The sequence below is a fragment of the Triplophysa rosa genome, linkage group LG6 (assembly GCF_024868665.1).
Source record: "Triplophysa rosa linkage group LG6, Trosa_1v2, whole genome shotgun sequence".
Lineage (NCBI taxonomy): Eukaryota > Metazoa > Chordata > Actinopteri > Cypriniformes > Nemacheilidae > Triplophysa > Triplophysa rosa.
The window spans coordinates 25,300,628-25,325,829 of record NC_079895.1 but is presented as its reverse complement, the minus strand read 5'-3'; the positions used below and the strand labels follow the sequence as shown (position 1 = coordinate 25,325,829).

At 37.4% G+C, this 25,202-nt stretch overlaps 1 protein-coding gene across 1 annotated transcript; it reads left to right on the top strand.

Annotated features, from left to right (window-relative positions):
- The first annotated feature begins 12,366 nt into the window (after nt 1-12,366).
- Nucleotides 12,367-24,294, top strand: LOC130556079 (polypeptide N-acetylgalactosaminyltransferase 5). The gene is made up of 10 exons (XM_057336769.1): nt 12,367-14,172; nt 14,287-14,453; nt 16,943-17,062; nt 18,598-18,733; nt 18,888-19,007; nt 20,224-20,341; nt 20,421-20,750; nt 20,884-20,964; nt 21,062-21,205; nt 22,906-24,294. Exons 1-10 carry the CDS (start codon nt 13,202-13,204, stop codon nt 23,044-23,046), a joined length of 2,328 nt encoding a protein of 775 aa, XP_057192752.1. The 5' UTR covers nt 12,367-13,201; the 3' UTR covers nt 23,047-24,294.
- Nucleotides 24,295-25,202: the final 908 nt, after the last annotated feature.

The window sequence follows — 25,202 nt, the reverse complement described above, 5'->3', positions numbered from 1 at the left end:
GCAGACTGCGGTCCTGCGGCAGAGCATATCAGCCAGAAGGAGGAGTTGCTCTCTGCCTCCTGCACTCTCTATGCACCTGGAGCATAAAAAGAAATGTGTAAGCCTAGGGCGTCCTGTGATATTTCAACCATTCGTCGGCTATGACCTGGACTACATCTAAGTCAGTCTTGGGGGTCAATGACAGAGGATGGGTAGAATACGAGAGCAAGCAAGAGAGAGAGAGAGAGAGAGAGAGACTGGCAACAATATGCAGTAGAAATGTATAGCTTTTATCAAACACACTTAAAATAAAATTACATTCTCATTTGAACAAATGACTATATCCGCCATTGCGGTGGACAGCATTTTTTTTATAACAAAAGTGTTCACTGTGCAAGGGTTATTGGCAATTTTAGCTCACAAAGCATCTATTTGGTAATATTAAAAGTGACAATAGATATAGTGCACCTACGATTGTGAACTCACATACTGCATAGTACAGACAGTGGTGAACTGTGACGCAGCCAGGGTGCGAGATAACAAAGTAGAGAACGTCTTCAGGAAGCAGAGGACCTGGTGCATCTATATCTAATTACAGCCATCTCTCCGCTGCATTGTGTTATATTACCTTTCTTTTCATCCAAATTAAAACCGAGTCAATGTACTTTTATCCTGTCAGTGAGCTTATTAAAAACTTTACATATTCACAGCTCGGCAGGACACATCCTTAATGAGCAGAGGACACACTAATGGAGTTTCTCCTGTCCGTGTCCATCGCACAAACCAAGCGCAATAATGAGGCGGGTTCTAACAGAGGGAAACAGCTAGTGATTTCTATATTGTGCCAGTCAATAAATCAAGTGGACAGGAGGGGAAGTTGAACTGAAAAGCATAAAGTATTGATTACATTAATATCTCTGTTGTGCATTTGTATATAAGCCAATTATGCTCTGGACATCAGTATCATTCTAAAACAGTCGATTTAAAGAAATGATCCCACCTCAGATCTGAGGCCTCATTTATAAAACGCTGCGTATAAAACGTCCTAAATTTGATTATACTATCGTTTCTCAAAGTGCGTACGTGTGATACACTAAAACGTGCGCACGCCTCTCTTTCAGATGTGAAATCTATAAATTGCAAAGGAACTTGAAATTGTGCGCCGCTGAACAGTTTTAGATCTCAGCCTTTTTAACGATGTCTAATTAATATCATTGAAATATGAAAGAGCACCTGTCAACATCTAAATCCTTTACGAGCGGCAAGAATGCCTTATATTTACAAAAACATGCAGCACTTGAAAAAGCAAGGGTACGTCTGCCCAGACCATGACGTAGTGCTTAGCACATTAAAGACTAGGTCTACGATCAAATTTGTGTGTACGCACGTTTTATACTACATGGCATGGTAGGGTTGCACCAATATGTAAATTTAACGATAACCAATACATCTTTAACACTATGGAGACCGATAACCGATATATTGGCCATATAGCGTATCTAAATAATAATATCATATTTTCTGAGACTGAAACAAAAGGCAAAATTTGACAACTGCTTTTATTTGAAAACATTCACTGCAGAAAACAAGGTAACCATTAGTTCTCTTTTTCCTCTGAAAATCACGTACCAAGCCTACTCTAGTTAAAGATTCCTTAACCCATAAATGTGTTTCTAATAGCCACAAGTCTAAAAGGTCTCAAGACAGAAAGCATTCAGACAGCAGTCTGATTCAAACAATATGCTTTTGTTCCTACAATTTACACATTCATAAATATCTACTGTACATCAACAATGTTTTGCTAATAGCAGTAAGTGAATGATCATGATGACAAAGACAGTACTGTACTGGATGAGCAGCGTGCAGATGAAGTGGTTTAACCAGAGGAAATTGTTCATCATTTATTGACTTTTCAGATTTTATTATTCAGCCAATAACATTAAAAATGGCCATTTATCGGCACCGATATGGCCGATAATTTAAAGTGCATCCCTAAACTGAATGGACAGTCATTTCTACACCCACGTACATGTTTAAATATCTGTACTTTATGAGAGTGTTTTCACTTTGAAAAAAATACTTTACTCTATTATAAAGCGTATATCCTACTTTTCAGCTGCTATACTTAGTAAATACAGTAATAATGTTTTTATACCATCGCAGATTTAGTACTTCCTTTTTCTTGAGTATTTTTACTTTTAAAAGTGGGAAAGAACTAAATTTTCGGTCACACTTCAGTATAGGGGGCAATTCTCGCTATTAACAAACCATTAACTATGACTTTTTCCCCAATAAACTCTTTATTTGTTGCTTATTAATAGCTAGTAAGTTAATTGTTAGGTTAGGGTATTGGGTAGGATTAGGGATGTAGAATATGGCCATGCAGAATATGTGCTTTATAAGTAATAATAAACAGCCAATATGCCAATAATAGGCATGCTAATAACATCTAGTTAATAGTGAGAATTGCCCCCTATACTGAAGTGTTACCGCATTTTCTAATGTACTTAATGTCCTTAAATATTGTATTAAACTATATAAAATGTATTATTTATTAAATGTAGTGGAGTAAAAGTATACTTTTAATTAAGTGAAGTATTTTGTTCCCAAGTAAAAACAACCTGACAATGCCTCTGTGAACAAAGCAAGTTTCCTAAAGAAATAAAACTTGACTAGACTGCACTGCCCTGACCTGACCCCCTAAAAACACCTTTGGGATGAATTGAAAAATTAAACACTTACAAATACATCTGAAATAAGGTCATTCACAAAGACAGCTGTGTCCACGCATTTTCAGCGCTAATGTTCACTGCATCTCTTTCGTAAATACAGACGTAGTTTTTATACGCCAAAACATGCAGTTGCGCTACCGCAAGCTGTTAATAAATCTAGCCCATAGTGCACTTTACACATAGGCTTTACACATCTCGTCTCTTCTATACTCTTCTATATTTATCTGAAAATTTCAGTAAGTTTTAAACTATGTTTTTGCCTTATGAGCTGTCAGATTCCAACGGCTCTTAGAAAGCACTTCCCTATCACACTCAGAGTAATGGCACAGTTTTTTCAGCCCCTTCAAGCGCAAAATACGAAATGCCTAGCTGACTGTTTGTACCTGATTCAATCAAGTGTGCAACATTGTATCCCCATGGGCTATACGCAGAGAGGGGGAAAGCCGACTTGTGTTTTAATTAATATCATAATACTCTATTCTCAACAGCAAAGCCTGTGGCGTTGGAGCTGTGTCTTTATTTTTTATGTCTTGTAAACACTTTTAACACAAAAGAAAAAAGCTTGAAGCCTTTTCTCATTCTATCAGAAATATTACAGTTGTATTTGCTTTGTTGAATGCTGGATTTTAGTTCACTTCTAAAATTATAGACTTATTATACTAGATTATAGTGATAGATTGTGCAAAAAACAGGCCTGTAAATACATTTTAGTGGTAATGTAGTTCGCATGCTAGTGTTCAGTCGCATCGTAAAGTAGCATTAATTAATTAGCACCAAGAGAGTATTTTTAGGTATAACTAACAAATATTAACTGTTAATATCCAAACATTCTAAATTAGGGTTGCATAAAGAAAACATTTTAGCTCCAAACAAAACGTATGACGTTAAAAGGACTTAATGACACATTTCAGACTAAAATTAAAGCCTTGGATTTACGTATTTTGTGTGGCTGCTCAAGAGAGGCGTTATATTCTTTTTTTTTTTTTAATCAATTTTATTATCAAAACTGTACATTTTTAATTACTTGAGGTTAGTTTTACGCATCAAAAGATGGGCAGTGATTATTCCGGCCCTGGGAGAAGAGCTGTCTCCCTGAGCTCTGTCAAAAGGTCAATTATGGCCCGAAAGCGCCACATGGCTGACACTGACCTGGAAGGACCAGCCACGACCCCACAACCACAGGCACCGGTGACTGGATCATCTAACATGCAAGCAGCCTGCAGCCATGGAAATTTGACATTTCTCCTTATTCAAATGAACACAAACAATATGCGTCTCAGGCCATTGCCCAACCTGGGCCAAATATAAATGCACTAGGACTAGAGGACATTGTCGCACTGGCTCCTGAACCCTCAGTGATGCACTGTATGCATGTAGATGTGTGTATGAATGTAGGGGAAGCTAAATTGAACTTTGCACAGTTTTCTGAAGAAAGTTTGAATGATGCTGGTGCAAAACTCACTGCCACAGTTTAAAAGTGCTGAGAGTGAACGCTACGCGGTTACAAATGGTTCGTAGACGGAGATATTCGGGGATAGGCTTCAGGACTCCCCACGACCCCACATACTGTATACGGATAAGTTGATTTTTTTTCTGTGGTAGATCATCAGAGTCAGGTCTGTATATATTCCTGATGAACTTGCCTGAAGCTACTTAACCTTACCTAAATGTTTATCTATGTGGACGAGCTTTCCATGTGCGGCTGTACGCAAACCTACGGTATGTGCGCACCACTGTAAAGGCTTTTGTGTCTGGAGGGGATCTATGGATTAACCCCTGAAACACACAGATGAGAAAAACCAAAGAAAGGTTGAGCGTAACCTTGGCACTGCCTTTTTTTTCTCCCAACCCCCATGCACCCCCACCCAAAGACCACGCTCCATTCCCTGCCTCACCGTTCCCCGGAATCAGCTTTTGTAATATGCCTTGGCTAAATCATACACAGAGGTATTACAAATCACTAGTGTTGTGCACACAGAACCCAATCATTCCAGCCACCAAACACAAAGAAATGGATATCCAAGGGAAAAAAACGCAGAGGAAAAGGTATTTTTCACATTCTAATAAAATGGGAACACAAGGGCTCCATATATACAGTATGTATCAGATTGGTTACGTGCATGCAGCCCTGGGCCATGCACGGCAGGCTGATATTAGTTTTAAATACAGATTGCAAGCAATAAAGCAGCAGAAGGCTCTGTTCCTGTAGTTCAAACACAAAATCGGCATGCATCTCCTTTTCTCTGCCAGAAAATTTCTATCAAAGGCAGGAAATAAATGTATTGTTTGGCTGTCAACTGTAAACTCGTATTGATTTTACAAATTGAATTTTCTTCGCACTGATCAATCGAACACATTATCTCCTTGTTGTTCTCTTTCTCATGCGGTCTATTGCCTTTCCATGCAGTCTATTTCCAGTTACACGGGCATTTCCTGAGGCATCACAGGTGCGGAAGCCTCTAAGTGAAGTGGATTTCTGGCAGAGTGGCCACGGGGTTGTTAAAGTCAGTCGCGGACATAAGCATCAGTACTTAAAGGTAATGGAGTTACACCATGGCTAAACAGCGGGAGCCCGAGGTAGAGCTCAGTTCTAACGCGTCTACAAACTGATGCTTTCTGTTCGCTAACCCTCAACTCACCATGCCATAAGCCCGCCAGCTGGCATACCTTGGTACTTGGCAGGTCAAAAAGACACCAGAGTTAAACCTATATGGGTTGTGTTACCCATCCTCAAGTATCAGCAGAGAGCAGGATTCCACCAGGGACACTTCAGTACAATCAGTTCCTTTTGGCTCTCGTCCCGCAGACATGATCAGCTGAAAAAAGGAAGGAAAGTTTTTTTAAAAGAACACATATGGAATAATTGGTTTAGACAGGCCAATGTCCAAATCATTATTAAATGTGTCCCAGGGTTAAGAAAATGTGATTTTAGCACTTTATCAGCCCTAGAGACACTGCAAAAATAATCCACTTATAAATGTGAGAAAGAACGACAACCGTGTCAATAAAGTCAAGTGGGTCTGTTCGGAGCACAGACATATTCACAAAAACACAAACTGATACTGAAAAGGGTCTAAGTGAGAAAATGTACATACGGTAGCAATACCAACACAATCTCACGTAACTATTTTACGATGTTGCCAATTTTGCCTGGTTCGTATGAATTCGTACGGTCTCATTCGTACATTTTTATACATATATCAGTATTGCTTTTTTGGTAACACTTTACATTAAGGTACCCTTTATAAAGCATTTATAAATGTGTTCATTAATGATTAAAAAGTCATTTACAAATGCATTATGAAGCAGTTATAACTGCATGAATGAAAAGAGGGATTCTAACGAAATACCTGCCAAATAGTGAGCCATTTTTAACTCGCATGTTATAACTGATTAATAAATGTATTTATTAATTATTTATTTGATTCGAAAGCAGATTCATTAATATCTTGATGTTGTTTGCAATATAGGCTGTCAGACTGGACACTGTAGGGTGTTATGTTGTTTTTCTTATACCTTCTCACTACTTGGCAGGTATTTCGTTAGAATCCCCTTTTTTATTCATGCTGTTATAACTGCTTTATAATGCATTTGTAAATGACATATTACTCATTAATGAACACATTTATAAATGCTTCATAAAGGGTACCTTAATGTAAAGTGTTACAACTTTTTTTCTAGCAATCGTACGTTTTTGTACGATTCACAACATACGAGTTCATACAAACAAGTCAACTCGTAAAATAGTTACAAATTCCCATGAGATAAAGTTGGCAATACAGAGGTCATACAATCCAAACCCTCTTAATGAAATAAAAAACTCTATATAAATAAACTTAATAAATCCTATTACGTATAATCAATTAATTTAATCATTAAGTCCTTGTTGTACTTACATTTAAATGAACAACTGATCTGCAAACTAGCCATAGAAACTTACCAGAGTTGCTCTGCGAGAGAAAAATAAATAGGCAATCTGAAGGCTACGGTCAGATCTTTTTTATACTTTTCTAAGTATATTTACATTACCATTCCTTCAGTATAACTTTCTCTGCAGGAAAATGTTAAGAAGCAGATCACCTTGCTAAAGATAACGGCATATGTTGGTCACCATACTGTATGTTGTGCTTTGAATGTCTGTCCTTAACATGTGTTGCTGATGTACTTAACTACCCCGATTTTAATTAAGCAGATTATGAATAATAATAATGCTTCCCTAAGGTGGTCTTGTGAACAGAGTAAACAGTAATTAGTCTGACGTTAAATGCATATGGTTACGTCTTTGTTTTCTACTCAAGGGTGGGCTGGGTAAAGACGGTCCTCAGGCCTTCACTGCTTTACTGTTTTGTAACGGGATCAGATGATGTATTCTCTTATTAAAGAGCACGTAACTTACTTAAACGCGGTTGTTTCCAAACCCAGAGAAACTGAAGCATGGGTGGAATTCACATAAGCCTTCTATTACAGATTATTTCAAGCATCAAAAATATTGGCAATTTTCCTTTTAGCCATTCTATTCTTTTCTTCCTCTCCCTCGTGTCTTCTAGCTTCTGCCTCTATCACAGCCGCTATTCATAAGATGTCTAAATTTATTGCAGAATAATTCTGAGGGAAAAGAGATAAAAGGTTTCTGAATAAAATATGAGGAACAGGCTGTAAATTGTGGCAATGCATATCATTTCATTCAAACGTAGGACGCAATTACCATCTGCAATGCTCATCAGCCCTTCCTTTATGGCTTAATTATATGTTTAATGCTATCAGATCAGAGAAAGGGCACAACAGATGAATGAGGCAGAGGAAGAAAAGATTCCACAACAAGACAAAAGCCAGATGAAAAAGTAACATAAAGAAGAGAATTGATTTCATTTACCGCCGAAAGGGGAAGTTAATTTGGACACGTTGTGTTCTCATCTCCTCCGCTGTGTGATAATAAAAAGTCATGTTTGGCAATAGGCTTCATACAAATTGAGTCAAGTTGTTCTGAAACCTATTGAATCTATTGAAAAAGTAGTCAAACCTTTCTTCTTTTCATATCAGAGTAAAAACAAAACTGATCATTTGGCTTTTCAAAAATACTATAGTATTGGTTTAGCTTTTTTGTTGTTGCAAATCTTGTACATAAAACAAGTACAACATTATTTGTTTGAATTCCTTCAATGAGCAATTCAGTCCATTTTCTTGACATCATTCAATTTTAAACAATGGAGGCTCATCTGATTATTTTCAATCATTCTTAAACAAATTTCTCACAACACCTTTCAACTAATGATTTCGAAAATATTGTCATATAAGGATATTTGTCTGGTCTTTTATTTAAAGTATTTCTGATTCTGCACTAAAGCAGGAGTCAGTGTCTCGGTCAGGCTTTAGGCTGGCCACAGGGCATGTTTGTTGCCAATACAGCTACTGTCCAAACTCTGAGGTGCTGTTCCGCGTGCATTACAGACTGACATTTAACACTGCTGCCTCTGCTGACAAAACAACTCACACGTAGTCAGACCACCCTTCACTAAAGCATTCCTGGCAATCAATATTTCTCATGAGTGATGCACTTACAGTATGTAGTCAAAGCATTTAAGTATTGGAATTTACCAATAATTATATCACCTGCGATTATGCTTATTAGTTTCCATTTAAGGTGCCATTCTGCTACACTGTAAACATGTTTTGTTCTTCATGTGGTACACTCTTAAAAAAAAGGTGTTTCATGATGCCATAGAAGAACCATCTTTGGCTGAATTGTTCCATAACCATAAATACCTGAAGAACCTTTCTGATTCACAACGGTTCTTTGTTGTGGATAAAGGTTCTTTAGACAATAAAAAATGAAGAAAGAAATAGTTATTTGGGGAAGCAAAAATTGTTGTAAGAAACCTTTTGTAGCACCTTTTTTAGAGTAAAAGGGTATTTTATATTGCTAAATCTAAAGCAACAAAAGTATTTTTAAAGATAAGCCGGTACAGCCCTGTAAGTTAACCGTACCTATAATGATGGGTTAAAAGTAATTTATACAATTATATATCAAATCATTCATTTTATATAATAATATTTGATAACTCATTCTTTGTTAAAGCAAATGCAGACACGGTCAAAACATGAGAAATCTAATAACCATACCAAAAACAAGGAGAGAGACAGTAGCTCTCTGAAACACAAGTTTATCAAGCAGATGTGTGTGACACAACAGACAAAGCTAAGCAAATCATTAACAATGAATAAACATGTTATTGATCATTGTTTAAATGATACCAAGTATTGTACCTTATATTGTGATATTTGTTGTAAAAATGACAGAAAGATACAGTTCTGCACATCCATAATGCAACCTTTTACAATTTCACATTTACTGCAATATTATATTTGCTTCACCCAGGGTAAATTGGCATTCTTTATTATAATTTATAACTTTTTATGAAATTATATGAATTTATTATATGAACTTAATATTAAAAATAACTGATAAACTTAAAATTTCATTTACAGGCAGCTGCAACACTGCAGGTAGCCTACAGGATTCTGTATTGCATGATATTTCTGAGCCATAACATCTCATTGTAGTCATTCAAGTTTTAACCAAAGAGTTAAAAGGAAAGCTTTCGTTCGCTGAGCGATTTTACGTTTAAAGGTTACGGTTTCCATGCACTGTATTCATTGGGTTTTGTAGATACCCTGAACTAACGCGCCATCTAGTGTCAAAATAGTGTTTAGGTAAAATAATGTTTAGGGGGAAATAATTTCATTAATTTAATTTAAAATCTGCTTTAGGATGAGATGTCCCCGTCAAAAGAAATGTACAAAAGTGATTTCATGTCCATAGAAAGCACATTAAATGTAAGTAAAATGTCTACATGGTTTCAACTAAGTTTTTGGGGAATAAAATGTCAAAAGTTGGTTGAAATAATGTTAATTCTCATTCAGTGTAACACAATAGTTATGTACAAATTCAAAACAACATGCTTATTCTGACTTGTACATATAAAAATATATAAAAGAATAAGGGAGCATATTACATTTTATTGTGCTTTAAATCAGTAAAAAAAAATATTGACAAATGGACAAAGCCTAGGATAATGGCAAATTTACAAAAAAAAGTAAAATGTAATAATTAACATTTGGGATGAAAGTAATTAGTCTTTTAATGTCATAAATAGATTTTTGTTGTCAATATGCCTGAAAAGATTGTTACACTGAATGACATTTTAGTGGGTGTCTTTTGTAAATCAGGGGAAAATGTATGATATTTATTTTTTGCTCAGAAAAACAAAAACAAAAAACTTTTTCATTTTTAAAGCAGTATTACACTTTTCCGTCTTTGACCCATATATATATTTTAAACACATCAGCTGGTATTTATTGTTATAGCAGTATAGAAATTTACACATTTCAAATAAAATGTGATCATATATGATACATTAGCTTGACATTTTTGCACCTCATCCCCTCCACCCACACTCTGTCTTTCACTCACACTGACTGACAAGGACTCCGATGGGCTAGGTTTGTCCCTGTTCACAAAAGAATGATTTACATAATTGAGTCTGGGTCCTGTTTAAAAACTACAGCGATGGACATAATAGATGCTTCGTCTACAGGCCCAAACATTGCAATCCAGGACTAATTAAGGAGTATCTAGAGATACAGGGATGGTAGAAGACTAACAACAACCATTACAACAGGCCAATTTATTTATTTGACTGCTGCAGTAGCAGAGGGGGACATGATCGCTCATTACAGCTATTTACAGCCAATTACAGCGGAAGGAAATAGCATACAGATTTCCCACCCAGTGCCATAGCAGTCGTAGTGAGTGCAAAAAGGAAGTAATTGATTTCAAATTAATTGTTTGAAAGGTCTTCCTGATGAGTGCCATCTGTCCAAACAAGCTGTACATTTAGTAAGAAATGCTATCATAATTAATTAAAGCCTTAACAAATGGCATATATCATAGTTAACATGAGCAGAAAGTACTGCGGGAAATATTATGAAACAAATTAGCTCCAACAATGAAAGAAAATGACTTCACATAACTAAATATTACAATCATTTCCACGAGCCATATTTCTTAATGAATTCCCTCATTAATTTAATTCACACGTTGTGCATAATTTGAAGCGGTGAAATGTCATTGGGTCAGAATTAACCATTGCCATGCTGGCTGTCGGTTTCAACAAGAGACACATTAGATAAACATGACCTCTATGCAAATGAAAGACCAACTGTTGTAATTCTAATTCCAAGGCCTAATTAGTATGTTATAAAAACACGACGCAGAATCGTTCAGCTCAGCTCGGGACATGCCAGAGTCACTTTTGCAGGGACTGAAAATATCTCAATTAAGAGCTGTCTATGATACAGTCGACAGGCTCATTACAAGAAAAGATGTTCACCACAATGGCATCTTACACAATTACATGTCCTTAAAGTAATCCGGTAACAATTCTGATTCTAATTTATTGCTCGTTAAATCTCCAAACTTGGCTCTGGCAATAATTTTGAGATTATTAAAGCTTTTTATTTCTATTTCAAAATATATCTCAGCATTTCAAATCTGCAGTGTGAACAGTCAATGTGAGTTAATGAAATTTGATTGGCTAATGAAGAAACGGTATGGGAAACTGTGGGCATGTCTTGGTGCTGGAGGGCTGACCTGAGGCAAATTAAAAAAAACTCCAATATGGGACTTTAAAGCCACATGCCCAGGGAACCAGCATCCCATCTGACAGCAAATGTCTGCATCTCTCCCTAATGGTTTGCATTCAGTAATAAGATAATAGGTAATAAGATATGCTAAAGCGGTGGTTCTCAACAGGGGGGCCGGGGCCCACAAGGGGGCCTCAGCTGACTTCTAAGGGGGCCTCAAGATGACTAAAATTAGACAAAATGAGCATTGAAATTCATTTAAAAAACAATATATGTCTTATTATTTGGCCATTTTTATAACGAATAAAAGTTTTTCTAGTTAATGACAAGCTCTAAAATATTTTATTTGGTAAAAAAATGTTTTAAGACGTTTTGTGAGTGGGACGGGGGCCTTTGAATATTGTTGAATACAATGGGGGGCATTGGAGTCAAAAAGGTTGAGAACCCCTGTGCTAAAGGATTGCCACTCCAGAGCAGAATATTCATTTTCAGATTTTGATGAAAATTTATTCATTATTATTAATACCTTTGAATAAAAACAGCAATATTCCAAAAAGTATTCTACACGAGAATAAACACAGTGACTGTTCCAATAAAAACAGGTTTAACCAGACAAACCTGATCTGAATTTCCGTATTTAAAGTTAAACAGATGAGCATACACGTATACTGTGTATAGCCAAAGACTCTATCCTACTTTTACATCAGGTGGCAATGTCATAGATACCATGGTACAAAACTTTAACATACAATCGTATAAACCACTTGTTAAGAGTTTGGAAACATAGCCTACTGCCAATATTAATGAAAGTACTTCCAAAAGATCCGAATGTAAATACGGTATACATGGTAGTAGGCTACAGTATTATATTATTGTATTATATGATTATTTTTACAACATATATAATGTTTTCGAAAGATGGAATTGTATGGCCACACCCTGGTCAGAATGCATTTGTCAAAAATATTGCTGTAAACAATGACACGTAGTCACAGAAGTAGGCTACCTACGTGTAAAACAGGGCAGGTCTGATCGGGACTCACTCGAGCAGGAAAGTATCTGACAGGATCTGCCTCAAAGCTACCGGAGGACGTTGACTGTGTCTCATGAGTGTGACCCACGTGAATTGAGTGGATTATCGACACAAGTGGAAAACTGCACGAGCATATAAGGACTTGACAAGACTGTAGCGATTACAAACTTTCGACGTGGATCTCATGAGGAAGTTTTACGCTGCGCGAGCGTTCCACGCCATTACGCGGTCTGTTTGAGCTTCTTGGATTTAATGTGGCTAAAGTAAAGTATGGATATACAGTAATATGAGTCTGAGCCCCAAATCGCTTAAATGTGCCAGGAGAACAGCCTGCCTCAGATGATCGGACCACAGAAATGTTGCCACGCATTCGTGTTTGAGTGCAGGGAGTTTACAGGAGGACTGCGCCCCTCTGTGGCTACGCACACACATTTCGGGTTTACCACAGACAACTACTCGCCGAGTTTCACTATTAGTTTGTCCATGCGACCGTAAATATAAACAAAATGAACACTGTTTGTATTGACAGGTAATACCACATCCCGTTCCCATTATCGCGATATTTACAACGTCTAATCATGAGACACGCATGACGCTGGTTCTACTTTTATTCTGTAAGATGTTGTCAAGAGCCATTACGTTTTAGCCTAGTAATTTCCTCATTGGCTCAAGTGCTTTAACAGTAATGTATCACTGGGTTTTAAATTACAGTATCTCTCAGTAAACAGACTGAAAAACACTCCAAACAAGGTTGACAATCGGGTTTTGGTATTGTGCAAACATACTCTGTGAATGTGACACTTTGCACAGTAAAATGAAGTTTCGGAAGTATTTGAGGGGCAGTAAAAGGGTTCTGGCATTTGTGTTTGTCGCCTCTGTAATCTGGTTACTTTTTGATATCGCAGCACTGAGGATGTCCTTTAACGATGCAAATCAGGATCTCAAAGAGAGAGAGTTTGCTCAGAAACAGGGAAGAAGGAGAGACAATATAGAGGATATGGGCTTTAAACATCCACTGCAAGTAGTAAACATAGACAAAAGGGCGTTTATTAAAAAGGGCAGTAGGTTTGATAGAAATGTTAACAATGTGTACAGAAAGGGGGAAAAGGCAAGACCAGAAAACCAAACTCTTCTACAGAACCATTTGAATCCGAAGTTAAATGGTGGGAAAGCTTATAAGGAGGACATCAATCAAAGCAATGTGCATATAACCGTGAAATCAGTTGTGAAAGAAACAATTGTCATCATCCCTAAAAAAAGCAACGAAACGAATACTATGATCAATGTCAAAGCAAACAATGTGGCCAAAATGAAAGGAACACATTTAGCTGATGAAGTACATCACAGGAATGACACGGTAGCAGTGTCGCATAGGGATGTTGGTTTGCATGAGAACCTAGTCAATAATTTGCTCAAACCTGGAAATGATAAATCAGACTTCATTATTGACAGTACAGAAATACATTCTTCCAACAAAACTAAAACGCATTTCGTTCAAAAACCAACTGAACTTAACCTTCACGGGCTGTCAGAGGAACCAGTAATGCTATTTAACTCCACTGATGTAAGGATGAGAAGATCAGGACGGCTTCATAAGATCATGGCCCTTGATGTGACTGACCGGCCCAGAGACCCACAGGCTATTGGTCAGTTTGGACAGCCTGCACAGGTCCCCAGAGATAAAGAACCCGAGAGCCGAAGACGCTGGGGCGAAGGACATTTTAATGTGTTCCTGAGTGATCAGATACCAGTAGACAGGGCCATCCCGGACACCAGACCCCATTCGTGAGTGTTAACTTTCACCTAAAACTGGCGGAGTCCTGCAGATTATGGCAGACTTTTGAAATGGCATGAAAAAACATGCCAATTTATGCAACACCTCTTTGTCTTGTTTTGTAGATGCTCAGAGAGCCTTGTTCATGATGACCTACCCTCTACCAGTGTGATCTTCTGCTTTGTGGATGAGGTTTGGTCCACTTTGCTGCGTTCTGTACACAGTGTACTTAACAGGTCTCCTCCGCACCTGCTGAAGGAGGTCATTTTGGTGGATGACTGCAGCACCAAAGGTAGGATTAAATTAATATGTTGTAATAATAAATGAATGTGCACTCAGTAAATTTCGTTTACATATCACAGGTCTGCATGATGGTAATTTTGTACTTTATAGAGACACATATTGTCATGAATACAGCGTCACTCAAAAGTATTCCGTTACCAATGCTATTTTTATAAAAAAAACAATATTTGCAGTTAGCCATGATTCATTTATAATAGCACTACTTCTGAGATAAACTAAATAGGTTTGGCTTGTCATCTTTCAATTCATGAGAACAGTTTGCCATTTTCTCACAACTAACATTTTGTCTTATTACATGTTACTCCATTATTACACCACTACATGTCCTGTTGGAAATCAGAAATCATTTTGCAGGTTTTGTTTTACACCATAAATAGAGTGCCATTACAGTAATGAACAGCAATGAGGAGCTTTTTGAAAAAAGTGATCAACAGAAGGTGAAAAGCACTTGCAAAAAAAGTTAAAAGTATTAACTCTATGCAATAAAATAATAGTATTTTGTAGATTATTAATTGAATGTTGGCATATAACTTTATGTATTTTTAACCTTGATAATAGTAGGAAAATACAGCAACTGTGGCAAATATTTAAACATACATTTTGTATTTGTAATATTAATATAGTTATCAGTGTTCTTGTCCAAATGCTCGAACGGATGATGGTGATCCTATGCACAAGAATGTAAATGAAGTGTGTCATGTATTTCATCATTTAGTTGAATATAGTTGTTGTGTAAGCTGTGTAAGAAAAACATAAGAATTGACCATAATATAAAATATACCTAAAATATTGTATATTGTAATAATACGTAGTCACAGAAGTACATATGTGTCTGGTCGGGACTCCAGCAGGAAAGTATCTGATAGGAGGATGCCTTAAAGCCGCTGAAAGACATCCAAAGTTTGAACATTTATGACTAGGATAATACATCTTCATTTGAATGTGCAATGTGTGTCTGTTTACAGTAAGCCAACACGTTGCTCAATGACAGCACAACAATAAAGTCATTCAATTTGACCCGATGCAGTGCTCGAATTGAGTCAAGTCTTATGGGGGGTCCCCACCATAAGATTTTTTTTGGTGGGGGTTAGTCTCGCAATATACAATTTATACAAAATACACAATGTATTTGATCATAATATGCATAATTATATACTATTTATTAAAAACAGACTTACATAAAAGAACATGCTTATTTTACTGTATTTTGGATCAAATCAATGCAGGCTTGGTGAACAGAAAGGACTTTTGAGTATTGTAGTATTTACTATTTTCCCTAAAAATAACTGGATGATTGACACTTTGTGATAATAATGTTTGTTCCAAAAGACTTGTTTAAATGCAAGAAACTAGTTTATTAGATATTAAAAATATAAATTGTGACAAGACTGGCTGTCAGTCTGTGTGTTAGTGTTGTGGGGATTTTTCAACGATTTCAGTGCAGTTTACACAGTTACGTCCAGTAGGTGGCGGCAAGGGACTGTTATGAGTGAGTCAGTCAGCAGACTATTCAACCATTTCAGTCCAAAAGTTTTATTCAGCTTTATTCAGGAACTAACTATGGCTATCAAATATGTCAATCATAGCTATTTCAAGAGTGAATCCCGCATTTATATGCAGATGTAATTCCCGAAACTTTGCAGCGTGTATGTGGCCGTTGGTCTTAGCAGCATGAAAAACAAGTTTTATACAATTCTGAATGGATTTTATATAGCACAGAAACCGAGCACTCCCTTTATAATTACTAAAAAGATGTCACTCATCTTCATCGAGATCTCTAGCAGCCCAGAACCAGGCCTAATAATAATTTAAGCAAGAAATACAAAAGCCCCGACATGGAGTTGATAAATATAGTGGAAGGATATATAGAGAGAGAAAATTACCCCTCAAAAAAGTAGAAGCTTCCTCTTCCCGACTGCGAGGTTTATTATTCTCCATTTTTTAGCTGAAGTTAGCTTCAGTCATGTCAACGATGTCCTGCGCTTAGCGGTCTTTAGACGTGGGGCGGGGTGTTTAAAATTTAAAGAGACATGACAACTAGCCCATAAACAAACTTAATATAAATTATTGTAAATAATTAATTCACGAATTTTACCATATCCATTGCATGAATTTAATCACATTTGTCATTATCATTTTTACTCAAATAAAAATGTCTGAGGGACCCCCAAGTCTATTTTTTACTTCTTATGGAGGGTCCCTAATGCCTTATGGGGGGTCCCGGATCCCCCCAGCCCCCCTTCAATTCGAGCACTGACCCGCACTTATAGGTATAAACGCCCTATTTTTAATCTGGCTTTATCCAAATACTTTCTTAACAACAGGGGGTTGTAAATAACACAATTTTAGTAAAAGTCAATGACTGGGAGACTTGGATATTTGATTGAAGATCTGTTATGTACATTTGAAAAACATCCACGGGGAAGTTTTACCCCTGTACCAGTTCTAGTGTTAATCCTATATATCTTTGTGTTGAAGACTACCTGAAGGAGCAGCTGGATGTGTATATGTCTCAGTTTTCTAAAGTACGAATCATCCGTCTAAAAGAAAGACAAGGCCTCATCCGAGCCAGGATTGCTGGGGCCGATGCCGCTACAGGTCAATAACATTCAGTTCTGTTCAGTCTGCTTCATTATAAAAAAGGCAAAGCTTCTTTCTAAACAAGAACTAGCGAAGAACAATGAAATGAGTCTTCCTGTAGATTATTGCTTTACCAATGGGTTTGATTCCCAAGGAACACACATGACAAAATGTATAGTTTAAAGGACACTTTGGATAAAAGTCTCTGCCAAATAGGGCTGCAAAGGGGTAGAAATTATCCTGTAAATTTCTTGTAAAATTCCAGCCTGGCCAGAAAGAGTGGCCAAAACCCCTCTAAAACCAGCCTACATAACCAGCTTAATCTGCTGGTGATGCTTAATCAAAATCAGTTTAGGCTGGTTTTACCAGTTTTTTCTAAGGTTAACTGGATTGTAGGTGGAGAGCGGAGCACAACCTAACGCTTTTTGGCTTAATCTCAAAACAGATTTTTACAACATACACATCGCTGCTACAAATAAACGCTTAAAGCTTGTTTCTACAACCTTGTTGTAAACCTACAATTACAGAGGTGACAGAGGTGCAAATGGTACAACTTACCCAATGAGTTGGGTTAACTGTAAGACATTTTGTGACTTACACATACCTAAAGGGCCATTCACATTATAACGATAACTATAAAAAATGAAGTTTTAAAAATCGTTCTTGATTCAGGAGAATAGCGGGGTTCACACCATAACTATAACGATAAAGATACAGAGAACGATATCGTTGGGATCACTCTCAGAACGATTTTTTCCAGCTGATGAATGATAAAACATACTGTCAGACAGTTTCTGGCAGATAATGTTTGACTATTGGTGATCGCAACACGGCTTTTATGTCAGAATTAAAGACTGTAGTGGTCGGAAAGCAGTGTGTTTACGGCGAGATATTATACAGTACATGTAACGCTTATGAGTCAGCAAGCTGGCAAAATATATGCTTTACGTCCCGGACATGAGCACACCTTCAGAGAAAGCATCCCGCCTTTGCTGTCATATTTTGGAGAAAAGACGTTCGGGAATGAAAACGAAAGCATCAGCAGCAGGTCATCTACATTCATTTTAGTGACTGAGAACACTGCAGCACGCAGGCTTAAAATAAACATAACGTTGTTATTGTCCGCTGGTGTGGACGCAAATATAGTTATAGTTATCTTTATAGTTATCGTTATAATGTGAACGGCCCTTAACTCAAAAGTCGATGATGAAATGTACTTTCATGTCTCCAAAACACTTTATGTCCAGTATCTCCATGAAAACACATCAAAACTTTCCACAATTTCACAGGAAACTATCTTTTGACAGTGAGAGAAAAATAGCAAAAGCAGAAATTGCTCAACCCTATGTAACTATGTAAAAGGTCCGTGTCACAAACACATTTGGGCTCAAATGCAGTAGTTTAGAACATATATATATATATTTTTTTTTAATGAAAATATGTTATTCTGCTGTCACTGTCATACAGTCACTGGTTAACAATTTGTGCTTTTTTATTGTTCTGAGGTACATATCGCTTATCATTTCTGTAAGCCTTCAATGTTCTTTGTGCAGGTGAAGTCTTGACATTTCTGGACTCTCATGTTGAGTGTAACATAGGATGGCTGGAGCCGCTGTTAGAAAGAGTTTACCTGGACCACAGAAAAGTTGTCTGTCCTGTTATTGAGGTCGTCAACGATAAGGACATGAGGTAATGAAGTTCTGTGGCAGTTCCATGATACTGTTTGATTATCATAATTGTAATTACAAAATAAACTCTTGTGCAGTGAATGATTTCTGAGCTGCACTGAATTGACCAAATTTATTCAATAAAAACATAATTTTTCCTGTTTTGGTCCATGCAGTTATATGCTGGTTGATAATTTCCAAAGAGGGGTTTTCAGATGGCCATTGGTGTTTGGCTGGAACGCTCTGCCAGAAGAATATATCAGAAAGAATCAGATGAAAGATTCAGACCCCATCAGGTAACATCAGACTTTTGCAGCATATTGAGCAGATAATGATTTCAAGTAGGCTGCTTAGATATAGGATACTGTTTCTCAAACAATTTAGTATTCAATTATTTTTTTGTATTATCATAATTAGCTGTGTCTAGCAAGAACTACTAATAATAATGATAATATATGTACAGTGCCAGCCAACAGTGATGTCCAGCTGACAACTGACAATGTTAAAGATACTGTACATTATTGGGTATAAACTAAAGCTCAGCTTTAAGAAGAATTTTAGTAGGATTGGCAAAAAAATTACACACAACACAAGTTTATAAAGACTGGCTCAACAAGGCAGGGTCAACAAATAGTTCAGAAAAATTACATAATTATATATATATATAGTTTTATAACTTTATAACTATATTTTAAAATAACTTAAAAGTTTGCAATGCAGCTGTTTATAACTTTTGGCCACCAGATGGCGGTGTCTCCAAATATATGTAGTTTGGCACATTATGGTATCCTTTAGGTTTGCACAACATTTTCTATGCAGCATCTAGAGACAAACACAACAAAACGCACAGAATTCATGTTGATCTGTGCAATGTCAAACAATGTCAAATAGGCCTACCATCAATCACATACAAGTTAATTTTCAAAAGCAAAGAATTGCAAAGATTGATCCTAACATGAATTTTGGCACAGCTGCCAATAATCTGTTTCAAAACCATTCTTTTTTTATTTGTTTTTGATAATGATTAGATGTGAGTGTTCCCAGATGATACATGTTGCATTTTACAACATTGTTCAAAAAATGGCAGACCGGGGAACTTTGGAAATCTAAAAACATCAACATTATAATTTTAGACCAAAATATCCACAGGTTATACTACACATATACAAACGGGTTGGTCAATCAACATGAATTCCATACTTTTTTGTTGTGTGTGTCTCTCTAGATGCTGCCTACAAAATGTTGTGCGAACCAGATGACCCCTAATAAGAAAACTAAATGATGCCATTATTTAGATATTTCAGAGGAATCAAGCTATGATTGGCTTACTAATAACTATCTTTGATAAACACTGGGATAGGAAAAAGTAATTTAGCATTCAAAAATGTTCACCTTCAAAACAACGATGGAAACCGTGTCAATACAACAGTCCCGAGTAATGGTATGTCTCAGCATGTGTGAAATAAGCTCAAGCGTGTGCACCTTTATTGTTATGTTTTTATATTTCCACAGGTGTCCTGTTATGGCAGGTGGTCTTTTCTCTATAGATAAGAAATATTTTTATGAGCTGGGGTCATATGACCCAGGCCTGGATGTGTGGGGAGGTGAAAACATGGAAATCTCTTTTAAGGTAAGCCAACGATATAAATACATTACCAAGGTCACTTGCTATTTTATCTGAAACTAAAAATAAGAAATTTGTGCCGTAGATCTGGATGTGTGGTGGTGAGATTGAGATTATCCCCTGCTCTCGTGTGGGCCACATTTTCCGCGGTGATAACCCTTATAAATTCCCTAAAGACCGTGTGAAGACAGTTGAAAGGAACTTGGCCAGGGTAGCAGAGGTGTGGTTGGATGAATATAAAGAGATCTTCTACAGTCATGGCTACCATCACCTGCTGGACAAGAGCATAACTGATATCGGAAATTTGACGGAACAGATTCAACTAAGAGAAAAACTCAAATGCAAGAGCTTTAAATGGTACCTGGACAATGTCTACCCAGATCTGAATGCCCCTTTGGTCAAGGCGGATGGGCTGGTAGGTGGAAAAAACATACCACTGTAAAGGTCCTCACTAAATAGTTTAAATTAGATCATTGCATTAAGACACATTGAGTTAGAATGCTCTAAATCACTCATTTACATTCTGACCTCTTTACTGTCTTCTTTAGATATTTAACGTTGGGACCAGAAAATGTTTGATCTTTCAAAATGGCATTCTGTCTTTTGATAAATGTGATTTATCAAATAAGGTAAATTCAAATGATCAGATAATTGTCTAGTTTAAAAAAGTGTAATCTTGCGTCATGATTGCTCGGTATCATTATATGCTTGTATTCTCCCTCTCAGAGTCAGCACTTTAGTTACACCTGGTTAAGGCTGCTTCGACACAACACTTCCTGTGTAGCTCCCCGGGAAATGCACGTGATCATGGAACCATGTGACAACGCCAAGCCACACCTACGCTGGGTGCACAAGTCTAGTGCAGTTTTGGTGAGTAATGGGCAAAATCTGATCTCCTAGGAAAGTGAACTATTATAGAGCATGTGAAGCTATGTCACGCCGTGTTAAATGTTGTGCCATCTTGGGACGATGGCTGCTAGTGCGTTCAATGCAGTGTTTTGTTTTTCTTGTTTGATTAGAAAATATAACTATGGTAGGTCGGTCTTGCTGTGTTAAAAACTGCAATAGCATTATGCAGAGGCGTTCTTTCACTTTCGATTTCTCAATATATCAAACAAAACAAGTAACCGTACATATCAAAACAATAATAGCAGTGGAGTATGATCCTTCCAAGATGGCGCCGCCACTGCAACATGCAACATAGGGCGTCACGTCAGCTTCACATTCTCTGTTGTGTTTTTTCGAGGGGGATTAATTTTTACTTCTCACATCGTCTCACATTTGAACCGACTAGTACAATATTACCAGTATTTGATCATTTAATGTTGCTCTCTACTGGTATTGCACAAGAGATATACACAACAGGCCTCATTTACAAAACGAACCTAAAACAGAAAACACAAAACTTGGCATCTATCCCTATGGATGCGAGCGGTGACACTCAGATTTCACGTCAGGTTTTAGTTCATGCATGCAAGTTTTTGGAGTTCATGTGAAGGTTTGTGTTTTACCCGTTTGATATCCTATCTGAAGAATAACTGAGAAATAGAAAGACGGCTTTAGTTTAATTAGTTACAATTATCCTGACCTCCCACCCCCTGGTGATCAAGCACATGAAGCTGATGCTGAAATCTTAGTTATGCTCTCTTCGAGCATTGGGTTACAGTTGAACCCTCCACCATCTCCACTGCGCTCACGGCTAGAAGAGTAGTACCTGGGGTCGAAGCCTGTGGTGCACAAGATGCTGATGAAGATGTGGAGCGCACCATTTTTGGCACATTCCCATCAAACTGGCTCCTTTGTCCTCACCTCCCTCACTTGACCGAGACTCCCTTCCAAGGCATGTAAACTGTTCTAGGCACTGCAGGGTCGCACAATGTCCACGCTTGTGGTCCAAGAAAGGCATGGCTCAACTTCAACCGTGTTAAAATGGTTTAGGTTTTTCCTAACTAACAAAAATTTTCAGTTAAAATAAGAAACATCTCCTCTTCTACGGAAAATGTGCCTTGGGGCTCAGTCTTATCGCCAGCTTTGTTTTCTTTATTTAAGCTCCCCTTGGGTTCCATCTTTCGGAAACACAGGCTTCCAGGGTTTGTGAGGAAGTTATAGGGAAGGTGTAGAGTTGGACAACTCTCTCAAGTTTGACAAACATATAATTGGTTCTTCTTTTTTCCATCCATGTTTACTGGATAAAATTAAGCCGCATTTATCCGAGAAGTCTTTGGAAGTTGCTATCCTTGCATGTATTATGACTAGATTGGACTACTGAAACACGCTCTATTATGGTATCTCAAAGACTCAAATTACCCACCTAGAAATGGTTCAAAATGCTGCAGCTCGATTTCTGAAAGGATGCAAGAGCGTCCACCAGTGACACACTCAATGTCCACTCTGCTAGATGTCATGATGCAGCCCTTTGGCATTTCATAGGGACTCCTGTTTGTCTCGACACAAGACGAGTGAACAACAGAAAGGGAACATCTCAGTTATGACTGTAACCATTGTGCTAGTCATGCCACAACGCGGTTCTGTAGATTCCAAACAATGACTAACCAAAGACTTCTGTCTAGACGGAACATCTGATGATGGAGGGACATTCCCAACCCATGTGTCTGGAGGCTGAAAATAATAGTGATGGCATACTCCTGAAAGGCTGTGATTCCATCAACACTCTACAAAAATGGCAGTTCACACACTACTACACTCAGTGACGTACTCAAAATATCGCAGCTTCAGCACCATCACCACTCGCTGTCACAGACAACAGGGGTTTTTTTGGTTATGTAATGTTCTTTTCTTGTTTGTAAAGTTTAGGATGTTTGTATAACTGTGGTACGGTTAAATATATTTGGGGTTTAGAACAGAAGGGCTTCAGTGGGCCTGTATCACGAAGCGAGATGAACAAACGCTGAGTTGCAGAGTAAGTTTTGAGTTGACAAAACCAGACAAACCCTACCTGGTTCAGATCAGGTTCAGCTGTAGCACAGCGCTTGGTATCAACGTTCTCTGTCAACTCCGGTTTGATCCAGAGTTTGTGAGGCGCGTGCACCTGAAAGTGTGACACGTGCGGCAAACAGCCAATCACACGGAACATGGAATGCACCATCGGTTTGATTGACTTCTCGCGAGTATTTATGAAAAAATGTGATGAATTGAAACACGTTTACAAGGCAGGAATAAACACTGCTACAGTGAAAGTTTGAGAAGGCAGCTACTGACTATATCAATGCAGAATCAACTGAATTTAAATTATTTATATAGGTTTACAAATCTAAAGATAATATGTATGCTTCATTACTTTAAAAAGCGTTATATATTAAAGTTGGGGTTTATGCAAATATAGATATATTAATTTAAATGCTGTGTTTAAAATTATTTAATAAATATGAATTATCAACTCACATAATAATTATATGAATGTGTTTTGAACTATAATTATTAAATGTAAATTTACAATACAAATAAACACTAAGCAGCAAAAGATTTCTCACCAACCTCTTTTCACTTTAAACTTTTTCTAATTTGGAGCGAGAGACACGTGGGGAGTGGTATTCGTCATTTTTCTCAGATCCAGTTTTGCGATCTCTAACCCAGAATAAAACCTGCTCCGGATCAGGTTAGCCGTGTAGCCGTGTAAGTTATCATGGCGAGGAAACCCGTTCAAAACCAATCCACCTTCTTGAGCCCGAAAACTCAGAGTATGTGCAAACTAAATGCAAACTTACCTGGGTAAAAACCCAAACTGGCTTCGTGATACAGGCCACAGGTCTCTCTTGGCTAATTTGTTATTAGTATTTTGGTGTTTGGGTAAGATGTCTTTGGGTGTATATATATAAAAAACACAACTTTTATATTGAAGTGCATTTAAATATGGTTTGAACAAAGTTATGTTTGTTTCAATACAACAGTGTTGGTGAGTTCATTTGATTAACTTATTTTTGTAATAAATAAATAAACAAACAAAAAAACATGACAGTTCTGTAATTATTTACTCTCTCATGTGGTTCCAAAACCATATGACTTTTTCCCTGTGGAACACAAAGGCATATTAACTTCACAGCAGAGGTGGACAGTACTTGTGTATTTAGGGAAAAAATGACTTTACTGCATTGTAAATGTAACAATGGAAGCCAGGCAGGGAGAGGATCCACATGCAGTGAGAGGTTTAATATTACTTGATTTACTGTATTTTAAATACTTCTATGTTTTTCAGGGATCAGAAAACAAATGATTGATGGGGCCTTGGTCAATATGATAGTTAAAGATTACCAGCCATTTTCAATTGTTGAAGATTCTGGCTTTAAGGAATTTGTAGGAATGTTGGATCCAACGTACACTCTTCTGTCCCGCCAGGCATTAAAGAAAATGGTGGATGAAAAATACAAGGAGGCAAAAGAAGAGGTGAAAAAGGCCAGGGGTCACATTTATAAAACTGCGTAGGATCCTTACTAAAAGTGTACGTGCGCCCGAAAACCAAAAATAGCGTACGCCAAAAAATGTTCAGATTTATAAAACCGTGCGTAGGCACACCTGTAAGCAATATTCGCTTTATAAATCACAGATCACCTGCAAGTGTGCATACGTGAATCAGCCTCATATCCCGCCCTGTACACGCCCATTTTTACCCATAAATAGTCAATGCAAGCACCTCATGAATGCTGATTCGTATATTAATAAGCCTGGCATCCATTCCGCTTGTTAAGCATGACGTCACGCACCATAATGGACGTATACCGTTTCCGGGTCCAACCGCTATCAGATGCCATAGAAAAATAACAAAAAATGATGTAAAACTGCTGAAAACACCCGATCCCATCCTTTATCTCCATAACGAAATCACAAATGGCCACACATGAGACTCACTGAG